Below are 27,184 nucleotides of genomic sequence, written 5' to 3'. Positions count from 1 at the left end.
TGCAAATAAATAGTAAAAAATAAATAAATACTAAATTGTACAAATAAAGAGTAAAAACTAAATAAATAGTACATTTTACAAATAAATAGTAAAAAATAATACATAGGAAAACAAAGAAATAGTGAAAAATAAATAAATAGGGAAACAAACAAATAGTACAGTGTGCAAATAAATAGTAAAATAAATAAATAAATAAATAAATAAATTACTATTTTATTAGCCACAATTACATAAATATGGTACAGTACATGTTTGTTTGAAATGCTTAACATTGATCTGGTTTAAACTGGTTAAATTAAAAAGTCTCCCATATCCTATAAGCACATTGTGTGCGTGACAAGCAGAAAAGCACAAGTTCAGCACCGATCTGTCCTGTGAGTCATGCTGTGTTTGTATTTTGATATGAAATCATCGTCTGTACTGTTGATTGTTGATAATAAAGCTGTTTTTCTGACCCACTGTTCAATTCTTCACATTCCAGAAGTGTTGAGGAAAAACTGACTTCTCTTAAACGGATCACATTACAGTAATTTCCTTTTGTTCCTAACATTTCCAGGTCAAACACATTCACAATAAAGACAGACTGGCGTTTCTGCCAGGTAGAGCAGAATTTATCTATGAACTCAAGGAAAAAACAGGATATAGATGCCAAACCACTTTACTGAGACACAGAAAAAAACACACACGTGACAAATGAACTCAGAGTTAACTTCATTTGACCAGCACACACACACACACACACATAGGAAGTGTCCTTATGTCATTCTACACATTGCTCATACAACACAGTCTCACTTCCATTTAATTATCATTTGAGATTAGGTTTAATAATCAAATAAAACATAACTATCATTGTTCCCTGGACATATGAAACATTCCTCTACACCACCTTTTTTAATGTCCAGGCATAGAAATGCTCAAACATCTTTATTGTACCCCTGCAGCCAATCCTGGACGAGCTAAAAAAAGTGCATTATACAGAAGCCAATTGGACCGCAGCAGTGTTTGACAGCACAATGTACAACGGTATCCTGGAATAAAATAACAAAATAGCACAATAACAAAACAGAGCGATAACCAGCAGGGAACTTTGACTCCCAGACGAACTGATTAAATTCCTCATGTGTGACTCTATTGTATCATCTCGCTCCGCTTCCGCAGCTCTGCTGTTAAAGTAATGAGCATTGTGCTCGCTTAAAAGGTCCTCAGAGGTCCAAGCATCCAAATGGGCTTGAAGCTTCAACACAGGATACTTTATTGTGGGCCGTTTGTTGTTGAGGTTCATTCTGAGGGCTTTGATGTGCCCATAGGCGAATGAGGGCCGGGCAGTGACTAGGCTGATTTAAACAAAATGACTCAATTGTTGGTGCTTTTGCTGAACTTTTTCTCTGTGTTAAAGGAATGTGTCTGGGAATGACTCCAATTGTTAAGCTTCATCAGTTAGCCTTAAAAACTCCTCATTGGTCAGTTGCACTGTTCCCAGTACATTATAAGTTCATAAGGGCTGTACCAGAGAGACCGCAAAATTTTGCCTTCTACAAAGAGACCTAGTTTTGCCTGATATATAATTGCAGGTACATTTGGTGTCAAAAGTCATTGTGAATCACGTTACCAAGGTAGATTAACAGTGTTGACAGTCATGTGTATGTGTGAGTGTACCTGGTAATTATCATGTTTTGGGAACCAAATGTCCCCACAAAGATAGGAATACCAGGAAATTTTTGACCGTGTGGGACATTTTGAGGTTTGAAGTCCCCTAGAGGAAACAAGTATATAAATCAAACTGAATGATGTTTCTTGAAAATCTAAGGTGGTAGTAAATTCTTCCTCTATGTATGACTGCCAGTGCCAGTAACTGAGCGGACACTGACTATTTGGATAACAGGAAAACATGATTTTCAGTTACTGTATATAAGACACTTTTTACAAAATTGACATTATTGTTATTTTAATTAGTGAAATTTAAGTAGTTTTTACAATCAAATCTTACAAAAACAAATCTAGGGTGCATCTTGAGACAAAAGATTGTCATTAATATATGTTAAGAAATGACCGTACAATGCGTTTTTAAATTAAGGCATTTAATCATGCTTTATTTTGGGACTAAGCCCTGTCCGGAAAACCGCCCAATTAAGTACCAAATTTACAATGATTTGGAAAAAATAATGACTTTGGACACCAAACATACCTGCAATTATATCTGTAATCACACCCATGTTTGTGGAAAAGCAATCCCAGAATGCATTGAGAATACTGATGCTGAATAAATGAATAATAAACAATGTATTAATAAATGTTAAAGGGGACATTTCACAGGACTTTTTTAAGATGTAAAATAAATCTTTGGTGTCCCCAGAGTACGTATGTGAAATTTTAGCTCAAAATACTATATAGATAATTTATTATAACATGTTAAAATTGCCACTTTGTAAGTGTGAGCAAAAATGTGTTTTGGGTGTGTACTTTAAAATGCAAATGAGCTGATCTTTGCACTAAATGGCAGTGCCGTGGTTGGATAGTGCAGATTAAGGGGCGGTATTATCCCCTTCTGACATCACAAGGGGAGACACATTTCAATGAGCTATTTTTTCACATGCTTGCAGAGAATGGTTTACCAAAACTAAGATACTGGGTTGAACGTTTTTCACATTTTCTAGGTTGATAGAAACACTAGGGACCCAATTATAGCACTTAAACATGGAAAAAGTCAAATTTTCATGATGTGTCCCCTTTAATGTTAATAATATATAATAATGAATACATTTGCACTAATGTTAGAAACACTTAAAGATATGTTTCTCATGATCTTATAAATCTTTTAATTTGAATGCGTATGCTAAATGTTTGGTAAATTACTTGTTTAGACAAAAATAAAATTGTGCCAAAATTATTTAAAAACTAAAATTCTAGTTTAAAAATATTTTGAAGTGGATGAGAAAGCAGTCAAGAATAGATGTGAACTCATTCAATACTGTTTACAAAGCCTTTATATAAAAAGCATTTATATTTAAAAAAAAGTTTATGGCTTTGTGTACTGTGTTACGTAACTAGGACTAGTTTTTGGAGCACGTATGCATTGCTGTTCTATTTTTTTAGAATTGAAGCAAGATTTAACTTGCTTTCTTTCATTGTTACCTCAATCACCTTGGATTAAAGCATCTAATGATTAAATGTAAATGTAATCCAGGGTAAAACCTCAAGAAGCTTCTTGATAAAAAACAAGAGGACATCTCTATAAACTCTACACAAAAAAGTAAATACACCGCAGCTGACTAAATACATAGATTTGATTTATTTTGGATGCTATAATATTTATAGTTAAATTTGTGATATCCCACAGTTTTTTATTAAATGTAATGGGAATAAAAATGTGTGTGTTTGTGGAGGGGCACAAAACAATTGCATACTAGGAACTAAACTAGTACATGCTTCAACGTTTAATCTTTTAATTTAAATCCTAAAATACTTACTGTATCCAACATTTGTGCTGTGTGCTTAAATGCTAGTTAAAAAATCATATTATAGCAAACCTTCGCTATTTCCTTTGCAAAAAATTGGGCTGTATTTTACAACCAAACGTCCCATTTTAAATTATTTTTACCATATTTAGTGCTAAGAACAGTGGCTCCAAAAATAATCCCCTGTCCCCCTCTGAGTGGCTCCAGGAGGGTGGCACCCTGTTTGCAGGTAGTACGAATGCTTTGGTTCTGCACGTCCACTCTTGTGTGGAGTGGGGAGGGAACACGTACCGGAAATGAGATGGTAGTCTCTGTCGAGACTAAATGAGCCATACAGCAATGAGTCTGCTTCTAGTAACTTATAAAAAGAAACAAGTCTGACCTTAATTGTGATTTCAATGTGGCTATACAATTCAAGACATTGTACCATTTGACATGAACTGGGTAGACAAAACCGTCAGTTAAGATCATATTAAAATTAGACGCCCTTACAAAGTCAAAATTGAAAGAAAGACATTATTTTGGGGGGATGCCAATTGTCTTTAAATAGTTAATGTTTTAACATTTATGCTTAAGGGAGTAAACGGCCTACAGTTTATTGTAGATACTAAGCAATATTACTTTTGTACAAAGTAAAAAGTTTTATAAGAGATGATAAAGTATAGCCTTTTGGAGCTGGATTGTCAAAATGAATTAGTATAATATAATTATATAAGTATGGAATAATAACGTATCATTTTTGTATCCATTATCTATCATGTTGCTGTTACTTGGCGGTGTGCTGGTCTTGCATTTAAAATACAGTATGCATTTGCCAGATCATTTAATCCAAAGTGACTTACTGTACATGCACATCATTGTAATATCTTAACAAAGATTACACTGAAAGCTTTTTATGTATTTATTCATCAAGAACAACATTTTAATATAAATGACAAAAGACCACAAGGCAACTTTAATTGTAAAACATTTTTATTTCAACTCACTGCAGGTGTTTGTCTTTACAAATGAAAATTTGTACAGAACTAGACACTTGGCAATATTTTTATAAAATAACATATTATACAATATTTACACACAAGTAGCGGTTAAGAAGGATTGTCAGAAATCCGTTCACAAAAACATTAAAGTCCAAGAGGAGTTGCATTATTGCATGCAAGCGCTGGGGTACAGACGCGCAGGTGTAATGCTCCGATGACGAAAGAGTATGCTTTATAAAATCATTTTATGTTAACAGAGAAAATATCAGATATCATGTCTCGCTCTGTATTGCAATATTTTCCATCTTGAGTTTTGCCAGCATCTCTAAAGATCTGAAACCATATCACCATATAATGATGTTGTCATATAGTATAGTAATATACAAATCACACCAGTTGCTAAACTCTATTTATGGCCTTTAAAAACTGTGCAAACCAACAAAAAGCAACATAAGAAAAACAAATGTTAAAAAAGACAAAGACAATCCACAAGTATTACAAGAGCTTAAAAACTTTCTTTTAAAGTTTCGAAATTAAAGGGGTTTTAAACTGAGTCCAACTTATCAAAAAATACAAATGTGATTAAATCAAATCATTTCTTTGAAAGGTGAAAACTTGCTGAGATTCAAAGCAGTAAAAGTGTTAATGCACTCAAACACAACACTGACAGCATGCTTAAACACCATTCAAACACAAACAGTATACATACAACTTCATTCATGTACACAAATACTATATTTATGACAAACTTAAACCTAAACAATCCACTTCTGCATCATTCAAACACAAAAATGTATATACCATAGGTATAAGGGCTATTTTAATAAATTAATTTAAAGTTTGTGCATTTGATTAGGAACTCATGTTCTTGGTGAAGGTCAAGGTTAAGTAAAAAGTCTACAGAAAACTTCATTAATAAATAAAGTGCTAAGAGAAAGCAAAAAAAATGCAAACAAACAACAACTGTTAAAGAGAGAAACTCTACATAAATAAAAGCACCATTCATTTTCTCTCTTTAACAGTGTTCATATTTTGTTTGTACCTTGGCAATAGTAACATATTAAAAGAAACATATTAAAGAAAAAAATCTTTAAACATTCAACCAAAGTTCAAATACTTAGATACCAGGAGGTTTTGCTGAAAGAGGGTTGAAAGTGTGTGACTATGTTGAGAATTGAATATCATCGTATTATGTACTGCACGTGATTCAATATATATTGTCAATAATCTTTTTAAGTGATATATGAAACAAGAAGCAGTATTAAAAGATAAATATTTCATACATGACAACACTATATAGTGGTGATCAGTCATTATCTTGAAAATAAATGTGATTATTTTGTACTGTTTATACAAATGTGTTTAAAAATGCATTCATTTTTTTACCATTATGCTGATTTTATTAAATATGAATCTTTCCTTCAAGAAAGATCACGTTATGACTGTAGGATGCAAGTGCACACTAGACTGTATACTGCACATTTGAAATCTAGATCATTTGGGTTTAAAATACATACACAAAACTCACATGCTGTCCACAATACATACTAGTGTAAATACTGCAAAATAATACGAGTAGCATTGTTTGAATGTAAGTTGGAAAAATGAAAAAGAGCTAAAAATGATTTTTAAAAATAAAAAAATTAAAGTGACTTTTTTAAAAGTGAGTATTGTAAGTCTTCATAAATAACACAACATATCTGCAGAAGTGTGCAGAGCAAAGCTACAATCATTTCTACATGAAAGACTCATTCACAGTACACTGGCGCCCTCTGCTGGGCTCCTCTTATACTGCCAGAAAACCTATTAGTTAGTTGCATAAGAATGAAATGATCATCCAGTGTTCTCATAAATATCGTAACATCATTACCTAATATCAGAAAATCTTTCACAGTATCAACAAAATGATAAAAAAACCTATTTTATACAGTAGGTTTTAAACAGAATCAGTGCTAAGAGAAGTGTGACAAACAAAAACACATAATATAAAAAGCTAAGTGTTAAAAAATTATATTTAATTTAAAAAGTACTGAACACGAAGAGATAAGGTTTACTTTGGCTTAAAGAAACAGAGAAATCTGATTCCTTTGTGCGTATCAGAGACTGAAATCCCTTACTAATGTGTTAAAATGACCTGCAGATGTTACTGGCATTTACACAACAGTCACACATGGAGCATCTGTAAACAGACATACTGTATGCATATAAAAGAAGCTGTTTTGTAATACTTAACAAGGAAAAAAATTACCTTGGGGTAAGATTGAAGACATTTAAAACATGGTTCAGACGGCACACATGCAATTAAATTGCAAGTAATACTTGCGTAAAATAAAGCATCTGAATTTGAAACAAAGTTTGTTTTAAACATGATTGTTTATCGGTTTCACATGAATGCCTAAAAGTAGATACTTTTTGCCTTTTACTTGTAAAGTATTTTATGCCGAGCGTACGAACTGTATTTTTATCAAGTTTGTGTTTTTATCTTCCCCTTTTAAATGCCAGGTATCTGGCTTCATCATTAGCTGTTTTTAAACAATTCACAGATGTCTGATAGTGGCAAAAATGCTTGAATCTGCCAATACTGATAATAGGCCAAAATATTGGTGCATCCTCCATGTACAGTTTATGTATATAAACTTTATAGATATTAAAAAAATAAATACTGTAAATAAAAACTTTAAAAGCTGAAGTTTGAAAAAAAATCTAATGGTCTTTAACTATCAGCCCATTGAAAGTGATGGTAGTTCAAAACAAGGAAAATAAGCAAACTAAAGCATCATTTGTTGCAAATATTGGCAGCCGTATAAGTAAAACACACTGTTTATGCTGTCATATTTCACACTGTTTAACCAATAAAACATCTCTATAACAGCACAACACTCACAGATCTGATGCTGATACTGTTTTTGGTAAAGTCTATAAGGATCATGGATTGGGAATCTTATGAAAGGCAAATTATTGCGAGTGCAATCTTCAGTTTTCACACATTTAAACTGTTGGCAAAGACACATTATTTTCTTATGGCCTCAGTGTAAACTTCTGCATTAGAAAGTTCAAGTACAATGCATTTTTTTTCCGGATATCCTAACATGTGTTTATGAGGCGTGACGCAACACCACTGCGGCTTTGAGGCCCATAGAGACGCAGAGAAGTGTGCAGCAGAATCAGTTCAGGATGTATTGACAAATACTTGACTCACGAGAGTTGCGTGTCTCGTCTTTTAAGGCCTGTGGTTTAAAGTCCCCATATATGAGCAGTAATAGTATTGCCACAGTAATGTGGATTATACATAAAGACTTGAATACCTGTGTAGAGCGATCATTTACATGGACAACAGATTTATGCCATGATATAATGATATAAAACTACATTAACTAGGTTTAAAGAGACCAGATTAGTCTTTGAATAAAGGTCTGTGTTGTTAAGCAGTGCCCCAGCACTCAGATCCATTAAAGCATATTAAACATCTTCCTCCATGTAAAAAAATGTGCAAAGTAGAAAAAAATCACGATGTGATAACACTGTTAGACCAAAGTCAAAATCCATCCATACAAACAGGAATGTTTTAGGCCGCCCAGCTTGTATCGTAAATGGTTAGGATAGATAGATAGATGCATCCATGTGATTATGGTTGCAGTATTTTTCCACTGTACTGCATTGCTACGACTCCAACATCAAGTGATGGACATAAAGCTGCAGCGTTTCATGTGCAAAAACAAAACAAAAACGTCTAAAGAGTCATTGTAATTCTCCATCAAGGCAATTGGCACGTTGATTGAGTTTCTGACAAAGGCTTATAAACAGCTTCATGCTGTTTTTGCATCTGATTTGAACCGATGTCATTCCAAAGGGTTTACCAGGTACTCCTAAAGCTAATCTGTTTGCACCACAGGACACACCCTTAATGCCACTCACCTCGACCCAACCCACTTTATCCTCATCCCGCCTCTTCTGTGAGCCGGTTGGCTGCGTCAGTGAGTGACTCTGTCCATTCAGAGCGTGGCTAGTATCCGTGAAAATGAAATTATGACGGTAAAAGTGGTCTGGCCGACCCCGAAAACCAGAGCTTCTAATGGTGTCATGTCCTTCCCCGCCACACGATACACACCTGCTACTGCCGCACCTGAGAAATGACATCACAAACAATGACATCACACACCTGCGACTGCCGCACCTGAGAAATGACATCTTCAATTGCTGGAGTAAAACAGCGTGACTGCTGAAAAAGAAAACCTCATATAATCTCCTTAATATCTTATTTGACTTCAAATCAATCAGATTTTGTCCTCAGTTAAATGAAATGGGAATCTCTGCACACTTAAAGGATTACTCCTCTTTCATAAAAAAAAAATCCTGATTATTTACTCACCCCTATGTCATCCAAGATGTTTATGTCTTTTGTATATATTAAATATTATAAAAACTACATACTTTGTATACAATGTAATGTAAATGTAAATAAAAATGAGAAACTGACTGGTGATAACTCCTCCTGTGAGTGATGCCAGAAAGCCCACACTGATCAGGACCACCGTGATCAATCGTCCTCTCTTATGACGCTGAAGCGTAACGCACATGAGCAGACCCACGGCGCTGTGGACGAACAGAGATGAGAAGAGACACCAGAGAAACACCCAGTACCACATCTCTGCAAAGAAACAAAGAAATCAAAACCGTCAGAGAGTTAGATTAAATCAAAAGACTGTGATACAACCTGAGATATGTTTCATCTTTTTGTCAGTATATGAACACAAGAATGAGATTGTAGTACTTTTTGGTAAGTAAATGCTGTCCTAAGTCTGTCCTGACTAATAATGAAATCGATGTTTCTGTGTTCTTCTTAAGGAGTTCTGCTTTCTTTATCAAAGAGGAACTGCTTTGTGAGGAATGTTTGTTCAACATCTTCACACTTTATTTCACAGCACACACTGAATAAAGGATTTTGCATTTGGCAGATGCTTTAAATACAAGGTATACATTTTCTTATCAATATGTGTGTTCCCTGTTTGAAACCATGGCCTTTTTGCGCTGCTAATGCAATGCTCTACCACTGACCTACTGTATATGGGGTGTTATATTAACTATATGCATATTTTTACATTGATTATGTCAAAATTAAGTGTACCTAGTTACCAAGTACTAGTAAAGAACTGGATATGATATGTGACCAAATCAGTGTTGTAGTCCTTGAGACCGGTCTTGGTCTTAAGACACATCTCAAGACAATTTTTTGCAGGTCTTGGTCTTGTCACAGTCTCGACTGTCTTAAGTCTCTGTCTCGTCTCGGACTTAGTGGTCTCGTGATTTTATTTTAAGATTTTTATTTAAATTGCTGGTGCATGGTCTGAAACAATAACACAAATAAAAAATAATAATACAATTTGAAAGATGAGAAAAGAAACATAACTTTTGTAATGCATGTCCACTTCCGACAGCGTTAGCAAACATTGAAAATGACTTTAAAATGTTAAATGACTGACAGTGTAAATGTATTAGAAGAAGTTTATTTTCTAAAAGTGCTAAAACCCACAAGCTCTTTAAAACAGCTGAACACGGCAACAGTCAATATTTAAAACAATGAACTTCCCTCACTGTTTGCTGTCTCAATAACATACAAACTGTCTATTTACTTCCATTTATCTTTCACGATCTGTATAACGCAGTCATTTTGGACATGACTGAAGTGTCACATACTTCTGAGAGAAGAAAATGAAGAGTTTGGGTCTGCCGATCCACCCTGTTAGGAATCAGTCTGCTCTTGAAGATTCCTAAACATTGCAAATCCCTTTAGCTAACAGTTATTTAACCGCTGATGTCATGAGCTTTGTGAAATGCATTTACACGCAAATGAAAAAAGATTAAGAAATCATGAGCTCAGGCAGGCAAATCTGCTGACAACAGCAATTCAGCAAGGTAAAAATGCATGGATCAAATAACCAACTGCATACGTGCACATTCTGCATAGGGCTGATTAAAGCACTTCCCCTTAAAATGTGTGAAAAGACATATATATTGTAAACATGCAAGCGTGTGATACTGTTGCATGTACCAAACAGAACATTCAAGTGTAATACATGTAATGCAAGGTCCGGTCAATTAATTTATGTCGCTTATTTTAGTGTAAACCAGTCTAAGGAAGTAGACACATACACACAATGTATTGATTAAGCCATAAGCTCACATTCTAACTAAGACATAATGTCCAGACACAAAAGCTTTTGTGCTTGAAGTTTGTAAACAACACACACTAACACACACACACAGACATGCGCGCGCGCGCACACACACGCACAAGTATGTACGGGCAAACAGCAAAGAAAGAGAGGTCCATCAAACCATGTTATCAGTACACTGAGCCTGACAGCACAAAAGCATCTGACAGCAGAGCCATGCTGTGCCAGGAACACTGCTGCAGTTCTTGAGATGGCACGGCCTACTGCATCAGCCAAAGCAGGCAACACTTAACACAAAGATACTGTAGCACAGAATACCGTAGCATAGTGATGCTGAACCACATAAATACTGTACCACAGAGATACTGTACCGCATAGATAACGTAGAGACACTTCGCCACAGAGACACTCTGCCACAGAGACAATTCAGAACAGAGAATATTGTAACACAATGTAACACAGATATACGGTAGCACAGAGACACATCAGAACAGAGATACTGTAGCACCACAGGGACACATGAGCACAGAGATACTGCATCACAGGGACACGTCAGCACATAGATACTGTAGCACAGAGATACTGTATCACAGGGACACATCGGCACAGTGATACTGTATCACAGGGACACATCAGCACAGAGATACTGTATCACAAATATACTGTATCACAGGGACACATCAGCACAAAAATACTGTAGCACAGAGATACTGCATCACAGGGACACATCAGCAGAAAGTGGGATTTTCGTCCCCGTAAGCGCCTGTAGGCTCCCGAAAATCTCCCGAATTTTCGGCAGCTTTCCTCAATTTACCAGCAGCGAGCTTCGCGTTTGTCTGTGTCACAAATCGTCATAAACGAACCATGACGTAGGTGGAGAGCCCCGCGCGGGTGCGATGCCTCTAATTAGCATATGAATAGCAGCGAAATCTCTGCCGGCCAGTTAGAGCGTCTCTGGCCTAATTAGCATGTGAATAGCAGCAAAACTAGAGTAACGGCCCACTTGAATGTAATCACTCAGTATTGGCTGAAGCCACAACTTTTAAACAAGTAAAATCCCCCGTGAATGGTTGGCAGATGACTTCAAGCCAATCACAAGGGATTTTTCTTGTTTAAAAGTAGTGGCTTCAGCCAATACCGAGTGAGTAAATTCAAGTCGGGCCGTTACTCTAAAGAGGGGGGTTATTGGGCACCCTGGCTCATTATAAATGTAAACCCCAATAAATAATAATAATAATAAATAATTTATGTTATCATTTTTTATATATTAATGTCATTGTGCTATGTACTACATTATTCACAACATCAAGGAATATAAGAGAAAACAAAGAGGTTTATTTATAAACACACAGCTGTTTATTCAAAGAAAGAGCTTTATTTATAAACACACAACTATGTACAAAGCAGCATAATGTCTCTTATATTGTACTCCAAACACGTCAAAAAGTGCCTAAGATGTTCGGGAAAGATCCCTAAAAATCTTTTTCAAAGTGTTGAAAAAAAACCTCAAAAACGTTGTAAAAAAGTCACTTTTTCACGCGTATATGGTGAGTTGCCCGGTACTTTGGTATCGCCTCTAATCTGGATTGCAGCGTGGCACAGAGCTCGGAGAGTTCCAGGCTGCGAGAGGGCGGTGGCCGCACAATCCATCCAGACACCCCGCCAACAATGCCGTATTCCTCATCAGATATGAGATCTATGGTGGCGCACTTCCAAATGTCCATCTCATCCTCAGCCAACACACTTCGTCTCGCTTCCAGCAACTGTAATACAATCAATAAGGACAATAAGTGACCTGAAAAATACTCACATTGACAAAAAACTGATCTAATATAATAAATCTTACCATTTTTCTTCTGGATCGACTCCGAGCTAAACTTTTCGCATTTTCCGCCTGCGATGCGAGTTCAGGTTGTTTGTATCTGAAACTCCGGCGTACCGACTCATAACACGTCTTACGGGCAGCTGGAAAACAATTAAATGAGACTGGTATTAATAAAAAGAGTCACGGTACAATTAAACAAGAAATGAGAAAAAACATTAGAAGTTATACTTACAAACAATGTCGTCATTCTCAGCAGTAAATCTGGACTTGCTGAAATAGCCCCAAGCAAATCGGAGGTCACGGCTTTGTTATGAGGCGACGTTAGTCTGTGAAAACAAAATGTGTGGGTTTAAGCTCGGATCTATTAACGTATCTATTTCCTTATACAAGAATAAAAACATATTCTTTAAATCGTAACGTTACCTTTGCTCTGGTTCATAGCGCCTGCAGTGTGCCTCAGAGACGCCGTACTGCCTCCTGTAAATTACAAGACAAAAAACACCTCTTAGTTATAAAACACACAGCTTGGGCTACTTCAAAAAATATGCTTATACATAAAATTATTCTTACCGCAATCTTGGGATTGTGCACCCGTCTGCTCTTCTTGGAGAGTTACAAACACCAAACCAAACGTCTGTTACGCTTGTCGACACTGCTGTGTGAGCCGTGACCATGACCTCGCACATGATTGGACGAAGGCGAGAAGCCTGTCGGGCTCCTCCAATCACATGCGAGGTTATTGATATAAGGAAAATCTTGTGAGACGTGTGCGCATGCGTATGATATAAACAACAAACGCGATGTGCCGGAAGCTCTGTGTGAAATCAACACAGTGTGCTGTCAGTTGAAAGATGTAAGTCCCAAGACTGAAGAAACGACCTCGGCGCTTCTGTAAACATTGCAACACTGAAGTGTGTCATACACAGTATTTTGACCACAGAAAGCGCTATTTAAAAAATGGAGTTTGGGAGAAAAAAATCCAAAAGGGCTACGTCAGATAACGTACAGAGCCTGCTGCTACCCAGTCATGAATCCGCTGTGAGTGATGTCCCGTCAGGTGTAAAGACCCGGAAGATAACTTTACTGGAGTTAGAGAGATTGGTGAAAGTGAAATGCACTCCGAGGACCCAGAAAAAGAAGTGATTGAAGAATTTGAAGAAACGCACCCAGCGAATTTCAGTTCAGACAACGGTGAGCATAAATACATATTTTTTATATAAGCTTGGCTTGCTTTACGTATGTTATCATTTTAAACAATACTAAAACATATCAACAAGTAAAGTAAAATAAAATCAACAAGTTAAACAAAAACGTTGGAGTTAAATGTGGTTGATTATCACTGTTGTTGTTATTTTAATAGTAAATTATAATTGAATAGGAATATCGCGTTATAATGCATAACGTTATCTTCTGTTTGTTGTTTTTCAGACGAAACAGCAGATGACCAAAGCATTCGTCTTTTCCTGGACATCTCCTGTTGTGTGGTAAGCATGAAATTACATTTGGATATACTAGTATAAAGTTCAATACATGCTAATCCAGAGCTGAAATGGGAAAACCTAACAATTTTCACCCACATGATTGTTTTCCACTCTTAAATTTCTGTTAGTTAACTAATGAAAGCAACTAAAGTATAAACACACTTTATAAAGTATTAAAAAATCCTAAAATGAAGTTGAAGTGGATGAAGTTCCCACAAAGTACTTAACTGGTTCATTGCACTAAAGCTAGCTGTTTGAGATGCACATGATCTTTTTCAACTACAGTTTTCAAATCTTTTCATACTCAAATGGCCCTATTGATGAGAAATGAACATATTAATTATGTTCTTTTTAAATCTCAAATGACCATATTAACAATGGGCTTTTCAATCTCAAATGGCCACATTTATGATGGACTTTTCAATCTCAAATGGCCACATTCATGATGGACTTTTCAATCTCAAATGGCCATATTAACGATGGGCTTTTCCATCTCTAATGGTCTAATGGTGGTGCTGAGTATGTGCATTGCATGTGTTTTAAATATGTCCTTTAAAATTTCATAGGATGACTATGTGGATGAAGAGGGGGAAATCCTTGCTGAGGAGCAGAGTGAACCCTATCCTCACATACAAGATGGGGAGGAGCATGGAAGTGATCAGGCCAGAAGTGAAAAACCAGAACACTTGTTAATGAAACTTTTGGGCATGATGAAATTGACTGGTATCCTCCGTGACGACTTCTTACAGTATGTGGGTTGTCCAAAATGTATGACAGTGTACATGCTTACTGAAACCTATGAGCTCAGACGGGATGGTACAAAGGTTTGCAGGACTTGTGGTCACATCCCATTTTATAATCACCCACAGCAGAGGTCTGCATTAAGGAAGAAATGTGGCTCTGCCTTGCTAAGCAAGACTACATATTTGAGCAGTGAAGAGTATGTCCATCCAATACGTTCTTACTGATACAAGAGTGTTGTGCAGTCTCTGGGAGGACTTGTTAAAAGACTTGGATTTGAAGAGAAATTAGATGAAAGGCGAAAGCGGGAAATGCCAAAGGGTGTGTTAGGAGATGTATATGATGGACAAGTATGGCAGGATTACCAGTATGTGAATTCAATAACTGTAGTCATGCCACTATGCACAGTATTTGAGCTGTGATGTAATTGCACAAGTTTCCTTGCTTCATTCCCTTCCAGACAGACATTTTGTTGTTTGACATGTTGTTTGCATAGAATGCACAAATTGAGCCTGATTAAAACTCTGTTAAAACAATTAAAATTGTTGAAATAAATTGTTTTGTGTATCTTTTTTTTTACCTAACATTGGTTATTGCTAATGACATACAGAGATATTCATATATACTGTTGGCCTGGACAAACTGAATCTACTTAAAGGGATAGTTTAAAAAAAAATTAGGGAAAAATATTTTGATAGTATTGTGATAAATGATGAAGAAAATATTTTGATAAATGATTGTCATTAAACTTAAAGATGATTTTGAATTACTCTGTCCAACATCTCCGCTTAGTTAACTGAGTTGAAAGATTTTCTATTTTTAATTCATTTATAATTATAATTCTCTTAGTGTTATAAATGGTATTATAACACAAAACTCATGAATAAGTCAGTCATTGAATAAACTTGATTCTCCACTGAAACACACACAAAACTGCGAAAAATACAGTACAATGTGCTGTTTATGTCAATAAACACTGATCACCTGAACGGTGACTTTCATTAACAAAAATGGTAATTTATCATTTAAAACTAAACAACATGAATAATATTAGAGCAAAAAACCTCTATGACATTTTAACAAATATTTAAGTAGTTAAAGTTCTTATTAGTTCTTAATTCTGTAAAAAAGCTTAAATAATCATAATATTCAGGGACAAAGGATTATGGGTATAATATATTTTTAAGTATATGTCCAAAACTCAAAATATTAAGTAATGTTTATATCATTAAGACAATATCCGGGTTAACAGTGTAGCATACTTTGAAAATAAATCAATTCAAGCTACAATTTAAGAGTTTGTAATTTGGCTATACTGATACCAGAGATTTTATTAAAATCAAAGTTTAAAACCTCTCAGAATGTCACCTGAGTAACACTCCCCCAGCTGCTACCCTCATTTGCATTTGTATAGCTCACAGCATGTTCATTTACATGTTAAAGCCTCCCCTAGAATTAGGGGAAGGGGGGACAACTTCAGAGCAAGACCCACGTCAACTTCTGACAACTTATGGCAGTTTTCGGTGTTGGCTGCAAATTGTCATGCGCAGTCGTATACTTGGAGTTTCACAACAATCTACAGTGCCACATTCTGGCGAAAATTCCACTTTTCATGCAGTGAGAGATACTGTATCACAAATATACTGTATCACAGGGAAACATCAGCACAGAGATACTGTATCACAGGGACACATCAGCACAGAGATACTGTATCACAAATATACTGTATCACAGGGAAACATCAGCACAGAGATACTGTATCACAGGGACACATCAGCACAGAGATACTGTAGCACAGATATACTGTATCACAGGGACACATCAGCGCAGAGATACTGTATCACATGGACACATCAGCAGAGAGATACTGTAGCACAGAGATACTGTAGCACAGGGAAACATCAGCACAGAGATACTGTAGCACAGAGATACTGTATCACAGGGACACATCAGCCCAGAGATACTGTATAACAGGGACACATCAGCACAGAGATACTGTAGCACAGAGATACTGTATCACAGGGACACATATTATTCACACAAAAATCACATATTTTATCTACCAAAAGATGATAAAGATGACCACATATAGTATGAAATACACATAAACTTACTAAACCATTTACCATTGAGAAGCGATAAGATAGGTAGATATCTACCAAAAGATGATAAAGATGATCACATACTGTATAGTATGAAATACACATAAAATGAACCATTTACTAAGGAGAAGTGATCAGATAGGTAGATATCCAGGTCTCGCAAAATGCTGTGTATTCATATAACCTTATGGAAAAATAAATTTTGTGTAAAATAAAACGGGAGGGGGTCAAAATAAAAAGTGAAAGGCCTGCATGTGCACGTGAAAGGCCTCTTCAAACATCATATGTCAACAATAACACAGACAAGAGAGGTTACAAAAAGCCCTTTTGTTTGCCTGTTAACACAATGTAGCATTCACAAAGACAAATGCTGTTCTTTAACATGAGCATGAGATGACACACAGAGCATTCATGAACCAAACTTATCTCGTTCTAATTAAACCAACGTACAAATTACTAAGTGCTTTATGACCTTGTGATAACCACAAAATGATAAAAAAGAGAAGCAAAAGAGATAGCGATCAGCAAACAAACATAGAAGTTTTGTTTATGTGGTCTAGAGAGCCATCATAGTTAAACGCTGTCACAGCGTGGTTTTCTTTCCCCACACAGGAAACATATAAAGATAACTGCAACTTCATCCATCAGAGCTGTAATGGGCGTTTCCCAAACACTAATATTTTGTTTGTATAGCACTTTTCATACAAAGAAAGCAGCTCAAAGTTCTTCACAAGTATTGCTTTCAAACAAATCAAAAACAACATGGCAAAACAATTCACATAAATTCAATAAAACAATTACTCAAAAACAACTACAACAATGTAAAAGCATAAATCAAACATTCATACAATAGTTTCACACAATATCAACTGTGCATAAGCAACTTTGAATGATATCAAGCCACCTTATAATCGTTAAAATCATACCTATGATTTTCACCTGGTCAAATAGGTTATTACATGCATTTGAATTTGTTTAGACCCTACAGTACATAGATGTCAAAGTATTTCAGTAACATTGAAGTTTCTTACACAATGCAGCATCAAACTACTAAGCTGGCAGAAGTCGGTCTTTGACAACAGAAGGAAAGGAAATGACTAGATGAGTTCATTTCACTGACCAAAACCGGAAACAACATTACAAACTCTCATGTGAGAGTTTGTCATCATCTCATGTGTGTTCTCTGTGCACCTATTCAGCTTTATTTCAGCACAGATGAAGAGATGCCTGCTCTCTGAACACAGGTTTATTACAGGCTAAGGCTTTTAAAGCGGATGTAGGGAGCGGCTATTTCCTTCGACTGCGAGGAAGTGACACCTTACACCATCTTCTACTTCAGTTGTTAAAAGAAAATGAGCATTTTGTCATTTAAAGCCTCTACGCTGTTATTTTATTTGTAATAAATGGTCCAAGTCTTGTAAAGCCATACAACAGCTTAGTGTGCAAACATGTACACATTGTAAAAAGTTGGATCAACTTAAAAAACTACTTCAATTGGAAAAGTTTTAACACTTCAGTTTAATTTAACTTAAGATTGAAGTAACTTTTTAAGTTGAACTAGTATCAGAATATTGTCATGCCAGGATTGTCACAACAAAATGGGCGTAACGTGGCAATACTTCCTTTTCAGTAAACAATGTCTGAAATTTCATTCTGTACAGTTTTTCTACTGTGACACAATTTGTATAAAAACTAGTTCTCACATGCTATCATGATTCTCGAAAATGCTTTCCATGCTGCTTTTTGTGTGCATTATGCCAGATGTCCATGAGAATAGATAAGTTATAATCTCTGAAGGGAAAGATGAATGTGACACGTTTTAAAACCTGTCTGTTCCCTTGAAACATAACATTTTATTCAGTCTACTACTTACATCCGTTAACTTACTGTGGCTGAGCCAGTAGTTAATCAAATCAACCATGATTTAAATCCATGAACTAGCAGTGGCCACCGGTGACTTCTATTCCGAAAGGTGCAATTTGTGTTCATGTTATGTGTGTTGCTCATCGTGTCAAAATATGTGTTTGTTGCATCATGTGCATCATGCCACATGCGTCAGAAAGGGTTTATTATAAAAGAAACGCTTGCGCTCATAACTAGACTTTTGAAGACATTGGACACCGTTTCCAAAGTTGTTAATAACCTTGACACTGAACAGATGCTTTACACCAATAATGTTGACACCGAGCTTGTGTTAAGGTTTTAACTCGAGCATGACAATACTGTATGTCACTTAAATTGTGTTGTTATAAGAGCAGTCCAAGTGTAAAATGCTCTAGATATCAGGCCCACAAGTACAGCATCATGTGGTGAGCAATATGCTGCTGAAATTTACTACGGTTTACTACGCTGCATGAGTCGGATGCAGAGACTCAAGATTAACCAAAGATAAATAATTACACGCTGCTTATGAAGGGTTCACACCAGGTGTAAACGCATTAGTGCACTGGAGCCAACAGTAAGCGAAGCTTTCATTTTTTAGTATGTTATTTAAACACTGAGACTTCTGTACATAATGTCAGGTAGCATTTGTACAACCACATCCAGAAACACCTGACACCGTAGATCAGCTTTTGAATATATTGTTTACATTATAATCAAGGTGCACACTGTCTGCTACTATTGTCCCATATTTACCATGGTTTTAAATAATTACTATAATAAAATGTAAACATTAACATGCCGACTCCTTATCGGAATACCATAATTTTAATTTAATCATGTCAATATCTCATAGTTTCTGGACATGATAATGCATTTTTACACAATCATGATAGTAATATCATTGCAGTTAAATACAATAATGATATACTATCACAGTACATGTTAAAGCATCATAGGATTACTGATTCCAGCAAAACTAGTAGTTCTGCTTTATTATAAGCAATGCATGCACTACTGTACATCATGCATTAATATGATGGTCTGTACTGTATAAGGTAAAAACGCTGTACAGTGTAATGTGACCTCCGGATACGCACAGCTCCGCGCGCGTCAGTGCGCGGACGCATCCATTCGGACCCCGGATTTGTCCTGGCGTGTGCACGTACCTGTGAAGTGCTGTAGGGTCGGTACCGTGCCCTGGACCCAGAGACTGAGCACTTGCTGCACCGACAGATTAATGGAGTAATCCTTATTCATGCTGCCGCCACGAGTCATCCTGCTCGGAGATCTCACTGAGGATGAGGAGGATGATGGAGGCATGAAGCCTCCTCACCGGTACCGGTGTCTGAAGGGCTGGGTCCGTCTCATCAGCTGCTGCTGCTCAGTGGCCATGATGGGTACGGCTGACACACACACACAGGAACACACACCGGCCACACCGGCGCTTCTGCATGGCTCTTAAAGGCGCAGTGCTCTCTTAAAGGGAGGTGAACGGGTGCGTTTTTATTTCGACCGATATGCACTTTATGAATGGAAATGAAGAAAATGAACGAGGATGTCGATGATGACAGGCTTATATTATTAATTTGCGTGAGTTACTTAATTACTTGAATATATATTTTATTTTAAATTCGTTTATTGTTTTATTTTTGTTATTTATGAATTAAAAGTATAAATTGATGATGGTAGGCTAATTACTGGCATAAGTTCACAGATATTCACTGTATTTATGTAACTTATACATTATAAATACTTTTTTCTATTTATATTATATTACTTAATTTATTTATTCTTTATTTGTACGTTTTTATTTTATTTATTTATTTATTTGTATTATTTTTTGTACTAATACTACTATCACTACTATTACGTAAATATTTTTCGAGTATGTACGAGTATCATACGACGTGAATCGTACAAAAGCGTTCGGTTATTAAAGTTCCAATGAAATCAAAAGTAACTATCTTTTTTATGTAATATTGCGGTAAACAATTTATCTGCATAAGTCGTTATTTTCTTATTTATTTGCCCTTATAAACTTAAAATCAAAATCTGAAAATTACTTCCGCCCTCTTGTGGCAAACATCCTCTGATGATGTCAGTTAAATGTCTTGGGCGGAGCATCTGTAAACTCCGCCCCCTCCAAGTGTCATGCCCTGTCCCAAATGACACACTCCGGACTTGTGGACTTCCTCAGAGTCCACACTTTGATGACATCATATAGTTCAGACCTAAAAGGGACCCTTGACATGAGTCCACAAAGGCGCACCAGAGTCGTATTTTGGGACAGACTCGAGCGTCACTCACGCCAAAAATAGGAAGAGAAGGAATGTTGTTGTTGTTTCAGACTCCTCCCATCTGTCGTCTGATTGCTCTTTCGCAAGGACTTATGGGTTGGTAAAATGTGTGGAGCCTGCAGCAGGGTGCAAAGGGGGCGCTGATGAGCACACTTCAGAGCGTAAAAATCACGAGACCGAAAGTCCACATGAAGTGAGCCATTTGGAACAGGACCTTTGTCCGCTGCCAGTTCCATTTCTATATGAAATGCCTACTTTTTCTTATCCAATCAAAGCACAGTGCAAAACAAAAACAAACGCCCACAATTTTCCTTGCATGATATTCTGTTTCACTCAGAAATACGTCACAACCCGAAAGTAAAGTCGTTGCGACATTCGGATCACAGGGACTTTAAAAGAACCACAATAAAACCCCGCCTCTAACCCCGCCTCTCAACCCCAACATTAGAGGGGTGAATGCAAATCCTACAGAAACATATGAATGTGGTTGTTCGATTTAATACAAATTAATCCAATCATAAAATACATACGAAATGAATTGCAATGAGATTGTGCTGACTATTACTTCTACTGCTACTACTAATCATCATCATTGGTTTCAAAGGACTAAAGTATTATTGAAATGTTTCACTGCAGAAATTCCAATAAAAGTTTTACTACTGTATCTGCTTTTATTGCCCAGCTGAGACTGGACATTGCTGTTCTGGAAATTTTCTGTAAAGTATTGTACTGGCAGATCAATTTTAGGAGACATCTGTTAATGTATTAAATGGATTATCCAGGAATTGATATGATGCATTTATGAACTAATATCAATATCTAAACATTTCCTGGCAGTCTACAAGGTTTATATGTTTTCCTATTCAAATTAAAGTGAATGTGCCAAAACATTAACATATAAGATACCCAATCAGAAAAGATCCAGCATCATATCAGGTTTATATATTATACCAAACATAGCCATGAATATCTCACTGTTAGTGCAGCCTTTTGATTGTGAAGTTCCTGAATCCCAGAACAGGTCTACTGGATGTAAACTCATGGGAATTTCAATAGATCAGTGACACACACCCTTATCATTTTACACTATTTACCCGTCTGATATTTGAGCCTACGCTTGTTGTATTCGCTTTCAAACCCAGGTTCCAAGCTTTTCATTGTTAACAGTCTATTGTTCAGATATATCAAATAATCCCCAAATCACAGGTCACGTGAGGAGGACGTCACACTAAAGAAATAAAGGATGAAATGGTTTAAAGAAAACCCTAATCGGAGATAGCAAAGGTCCTTTTGAGTGACATTTAACTCTTTTGTGAAGAAATCCCCAGCTCATCTAAAAGGGCAAAGGGTTTGTTTCCTAAAAACAGAAGGGTAACATTTAGTTCCCATGGCATTGGAGACCTTAAACATGACAAATAGGGCGATGCTACTTTAAACAATAACTTAAAAGAGCAAAAAGTAAAAGATGGAGATAGCAAATATAGTTTTTATGAAGATTTGGAATAAATTTAGACAATTTGAACATCAAAATAAAGTGCAGAGCAGAAAGAAAGTAATAGTTACTGACATAATGTGTTCATTAATAACACAGACTGTAATTTGGTTTAGGCATTGTTCGAATTATGTTAAAGATCATGGGGGTCCCCTAAGCCCCCGTAGTATTTTAATTTAATAAAAACCAAGAGACCCCCTCCCCAAATTATATTTTCATGCTTTATGGGGGTCCCTCAATGCTTATAGGAGGTCCTGGGCCCCCCCAGCCCCCCTCAATTCGAACACTAGGTTTAGGTTAAGTTAGGGCTCAAATTATGAAAACAAACAACCGTATGATTTGCATATCACAAACACATCTCCTTGTGATTGCTTTTGCCTTGAATTTAATGAGGTTTGTTGAAAAACAGAATAATAATTTTTGGTAAATTACAAGGTCTGAAAATAAATTTTCAGACCTTAGGACAACAAATAATTTGCACATTGACCACAAGGTGGTGCTGTAAGCATGCTGTACTAAATGAGCTAGTATTTCCCACTTCTTTTTTTTCTTTCTGAGATGTAGTTAGGTTGCATTTACTGTATTTGCATAGATTTCCCATAAGAAATCTGAGAACTGTTCTGTAAAAGGAAGGTAGTTTTTGTGCAACGTGAGAGCTCATAGTCTATCTGATAAGCGTATCAGATCCTGTCATCAGAATCGCTCCAGGTGTGTGAATATGAATCTGAAAGACTTCTTGCAGGCCTTCTTGAATCGGTATGCGTGCGTCACTTGTTTATGTGTAACCGAATCTGAAGGGAGTTCTCGTTCTATTCTTGTTTCTGGATTCATTGTCCTTTTCTCTCATTCATCCCTTCAGGTGACTCATCCGAATATCCCAGTTGTCAATGTGACCCGACTCTATGGCCTGATCGTGCCCCAGCCTGAGTCAGAACCACAAAACGCAACACTACACCACGGCCCTATTCATCACTCCAAACCTCCCCTTTCATTTTTCTGTGGGTCGATGGTTTGTTGTCACACAGCCGAGTTAAACCTAATGAAGTGAAGACCAGTAGCCATGCACGTGAGACTTCAAAGTCAATGCTTTTTATACACAGCGGTGGTCTGACAAAGACAACGATAGAAAAGATTGACTGTGGATAAAGTTCAAAGGGAAAAGCTGATTTCACCTAAGGTTGTTTTTAACAAATAACAGGTAGTTCAAGCTACTGATGTGGGACTTAACCTTGTTTCACCCAAGTGCTAATCGGTTGCCTCAAAATAAAATAGGTCTTAGTTCATACAGCTGCAGGGAGTTACTTGTCTGTACCTGCATGGACCAAAACATATCCTAGGGCGATGGAAAGCACACCCTGGGATTTCTAGCCTCATTTTTCATGGATTAGTCCTGTGCATACAAACCTTAATACAAGAACTTAAATACAACTCATACAATTACATGCTAAATACACACAGTTTACAGCATTAACCAAACACAACCCTGTGTTAAATATACTTCACTGTTATAGACACTTGCAATTATGCACCTCATAATGACAACTGACTAATGAGTGAAATTATAGTCTAGCAATGATCTTATTGTTTAAGAGAGGGTCTATGACATCAAACAGATCCTCATGTCAATCAGCAGTCAGACTTCACAGGAACCAGGAATCTACAGACTTCCTAGATTAAAAAAAAAAAAGGTGGGATGGCGAGATTTTTTGTGAAGTTCTGGGAATGCCTCATTCATTACTATGACACATATGTGTTAGTTTAAGTAATGCCTATCATGTTCGTGTTTTGACATGAATGTGTAGGACCTCTTAACGTTGACCCAAATGTCCAGAGGGTATGGATTTTTTAAACGCAGAAATCCCCTCGATGACTAAGGCGTGCACGCTGTACACGTTTTACATTGGAAGATGTGATACAGACATCCTCTTTTCCTTTAAATCACAATGTTTGATCTTACGTTATCTCAACCTTTATGTAGTTGACGTAATTGCTGAGGGTAAGAAACATCACATATCTAAGTTAAACATCAAAGCTTTCTTTATGTTAATCTATGTGTTGGTTTTAAATGCTCAACTCAGAGTATTTATCACAATTAAAACTTTCAACAAACATACAATTAAAACACAACTTTTATTCTAAAAATGAATGGCACTGCTATGATGTACACTTTTAAAAATAAAGGTCCCTTGGTGGGCTGTATGGTTTCTGATCTTCAACATCCACAGAGCCTTTCTGTTCTTCAAACTATAAAAAAATGTGAAAAAGAAATTATTCAACCAAAAGGTTCTTCAGGGAACCATTTTTTTCCATGGCATTGTTGCATATTTGTTTTTAAAAGCGTAGAGGAACCTGACCACACAGGTCACGCCTGACTGAAATATCGTCAGCTTTGGTTCCTCTCATCTCTGCTGGGATTAAAGGCAGGTTTCAAAGACATTTGTGCAAACAAAAGTGCATCTTATTCTGCCGACCGGAGGGTGAAATTGGGCCGTATCATTTCAAATAACCTGTTATTTATCTGATGAAACGCTTTCATTCAGAATAAGGAAGGATGTCGTGATAGTGGCCACATGTATTGGGTTCACACGATCACGCCATGTGAATATCCCACAGAAAGTATACCATCAGTTATCATATACTAGCTAAATAGTTAAAACATAACGCAGAAGGGGTTTTACATGCTGTGTCCGTGGTAACTCATCTAGAAGATGTCTTGCCTTGTTAGGGTCATGAGGCTTAGCGGTCGTCTGGTGGTTCATTGGGACGCTGTCATGAATGTTGTGGCTGTGATCCCAGATCACACATCCCACTTCCTACATGTGCCTGCAGGCTAAATAGCATAACCACAGACATTGACTGTTATCTTAAGATCACGTAAAGTCTCATGACAGAATCATCTGCTTATTTTGAGTCATGAATTATTTTATACCATCACACTTTCATTGTTTTGTTGAACTATGGCTGTCTGATGAGACTGATGTAACGTCTCCAGAGAAATAATATAAAGAAACAAATTGGCATTTGAAATGTATTTTGCTAATGTTAAGCCCACTGGTCGGGGCCATGACTGGTTCTTGTAAGGGATTTAATGTGCTGGCCAGAGACTTATCCTCGTTCTCCCTAAACCAAACTGTGAAGAGTCTCATCATTAGATTATGAGACTTTCACCTGAATTTCACATTCCTATTAAAAAATATCCAGTGTACATTATTTTTTACAATATTTTTATAGTTGTATTGCTAATGCATTTTGCAATAATATTTATTTATAATAATATTGCTTCTTCATATATGTCTAAACTGCTTGTACTAATATCTATTTATACTGTAAAGCTGCTTTGCAACAATGCAAAACTGTAAAGGGCACTACAGTAATACATTTGCATATGCATTTTATGTAAATAAAAAGGATTAAATATCATTCCCTTAAACAATGCAGCAAAGATGCATAAGATGTCTTCCGTTTTTACATGAAATGCGATCATTTGTCTGTAAAAAACTATTTCAGACAGTGTGATGCATCTCTTATCAGTCTCTGTCTTTCAGCCCCGCTGTTCTTATGGTTTGATGGCTTCCTCGCAGTCACAACTCTTTCCTAGACGAGTAAATGAGCACTCAAGTGTTTATATCTGATAGATTCTTATCACGGCTGGTCACTTCCCCTAACAGTCCAACTGCTGAGAAAATCCCTCCGTCTGCAGTCCATCTGTGTACTTCAGTATTTGTAGCACCGTGACAGTGTTTTCTGACTCATTATCTTGTTTTAGTCATATGTTTGTCTTACTAAATGCATGATGTCACAAACAGTAAACATTACAGATGTGTGGCTGTTTCTCAACAAATAAGCAAATAAACAAACACAATAACAGACGACCAGAGGGATGACAGCACTCAATGAACTCTCTCACATCATTTATTTTTAGACCACACAACAAATTAACTATGATAACTCAATTAAGGGTCACTTATTATTTTTTCCCACATTTTAGATTTTTAATAGTTTTGTTATTTTAATAGTAAATTCACCGGTCAGAAAAAAAATGGACCCAAGCTGTCACCGGGGTAGTACCCTATAAAAAGACCCCATAGTACATATAGGTACCTATGGATACATTTGGTGCCTCCGAGGAACTAATATGCACATGATATATTTTTTCAAGCTGCTTTTTGGTGTCTCATCCTGACATTTTTAAACAAGATTGAATGAGTTCACATCTTAATGTATAAATATAAATATTTGAAAAGTATATAAGCCTGTACAGTTATACCCACAGTAACCTTGCATGTTTATTGAATCGGTAAATGATAGATAACAGGTAATCTGCTTCAAGCTATAATTTTCCAGATCTGTTTGTGTATTAAACAAAGAAAACAAATAGCACATAACAACCGGGATACACAATACAGATCTTCATGTTTGATGAATAAAGATCTGCCTGTAATAATTCACGTGTTTTAGTAATGAAATGCAATCATGTTGTGTGTGTGTGTGCGCGCGCGTGTGTGTGTGTATGGCGGCCTCCCTTTTGTAAACATCTTTGAAGAAAAAACGTAGGCCATTTGGTTATTCAACATCTCGGCTAATGTAACAATCCATCTGTGCCACAAGGTTAATGTTCTGGTAAACATAATTATTCCACGTCAGTGAAAACAAAGCTCGGTCGAGGCTCACCATGACGTCACCAGTTAAAAAAAAACGAGTTTCAATATCTGCATGTCTGAAAATTACAGACCACTGCAAGCAGCAGACAG

The 27,184-nt window shown here is 36.4% G+C and overlaps 1 protein-coding gene across 2 annotated transcripts; it reads right to left on the bottom strand.

Annotated features, from left to right (window-relative positions):
* Positions 1–4,446: 4,446 nt before the first annotated feature.
* tmem170b (transmembrane protein 170B) lies at positions 4,447–20,071 on the bottom strand. 2 transcript variants are annotated; one of them, XM_065285390.1, is made up of 4 exons: positions 19,811–20,071; positions 8,916–9,086; positions 8,598–8,612; positions 4,447–8,546 (listed from the first exon to the last, which is right to left on the bottom strand). In XM_065285390.1, exons 1-4 carry the CDS (start codon positions 19,962–19,964, stop codon positions 8,431–8,433), a joined length of 456 nt encoding a protein of 151 aa, XP_065141462.1. In that variant the 5' UTR covers positions 19,965–20,071; the 3' UTR covers positions 4,447–8,430. The 2 variants fall into 2 exon arrangements, with proteins under 2 accessions (XP_065141462.1, XP_065141454.1); XM_065285382.1 differs by lacking the exon at positions 8,598–8,612 and having other exon boundaries at positions 4,447–8,561.
* Between the last annotated feature and the right edge of the window lie 7,113 nt (positions 20,072–27,184).

Source organism: Paramisgurnus dabryanus, chromosome 19, assembly GCF_030506205.2.
Source record: "Paramisgurnus dabryanus chromosome 19, PD_genome_1.1, whole genome shotgun sequence".
Lineage (NCBI taxonomy): Eukaryota > Metazoa > Chordata > Actinopteri > Cypriniformes > Cobitidae > Paramisgurnus > Paramisgurnus dabryanus.
Note: the sequence above shows the minus strand (reverse complement) of the source record. Positions and strands in the feature narration are given on the sequence as shown.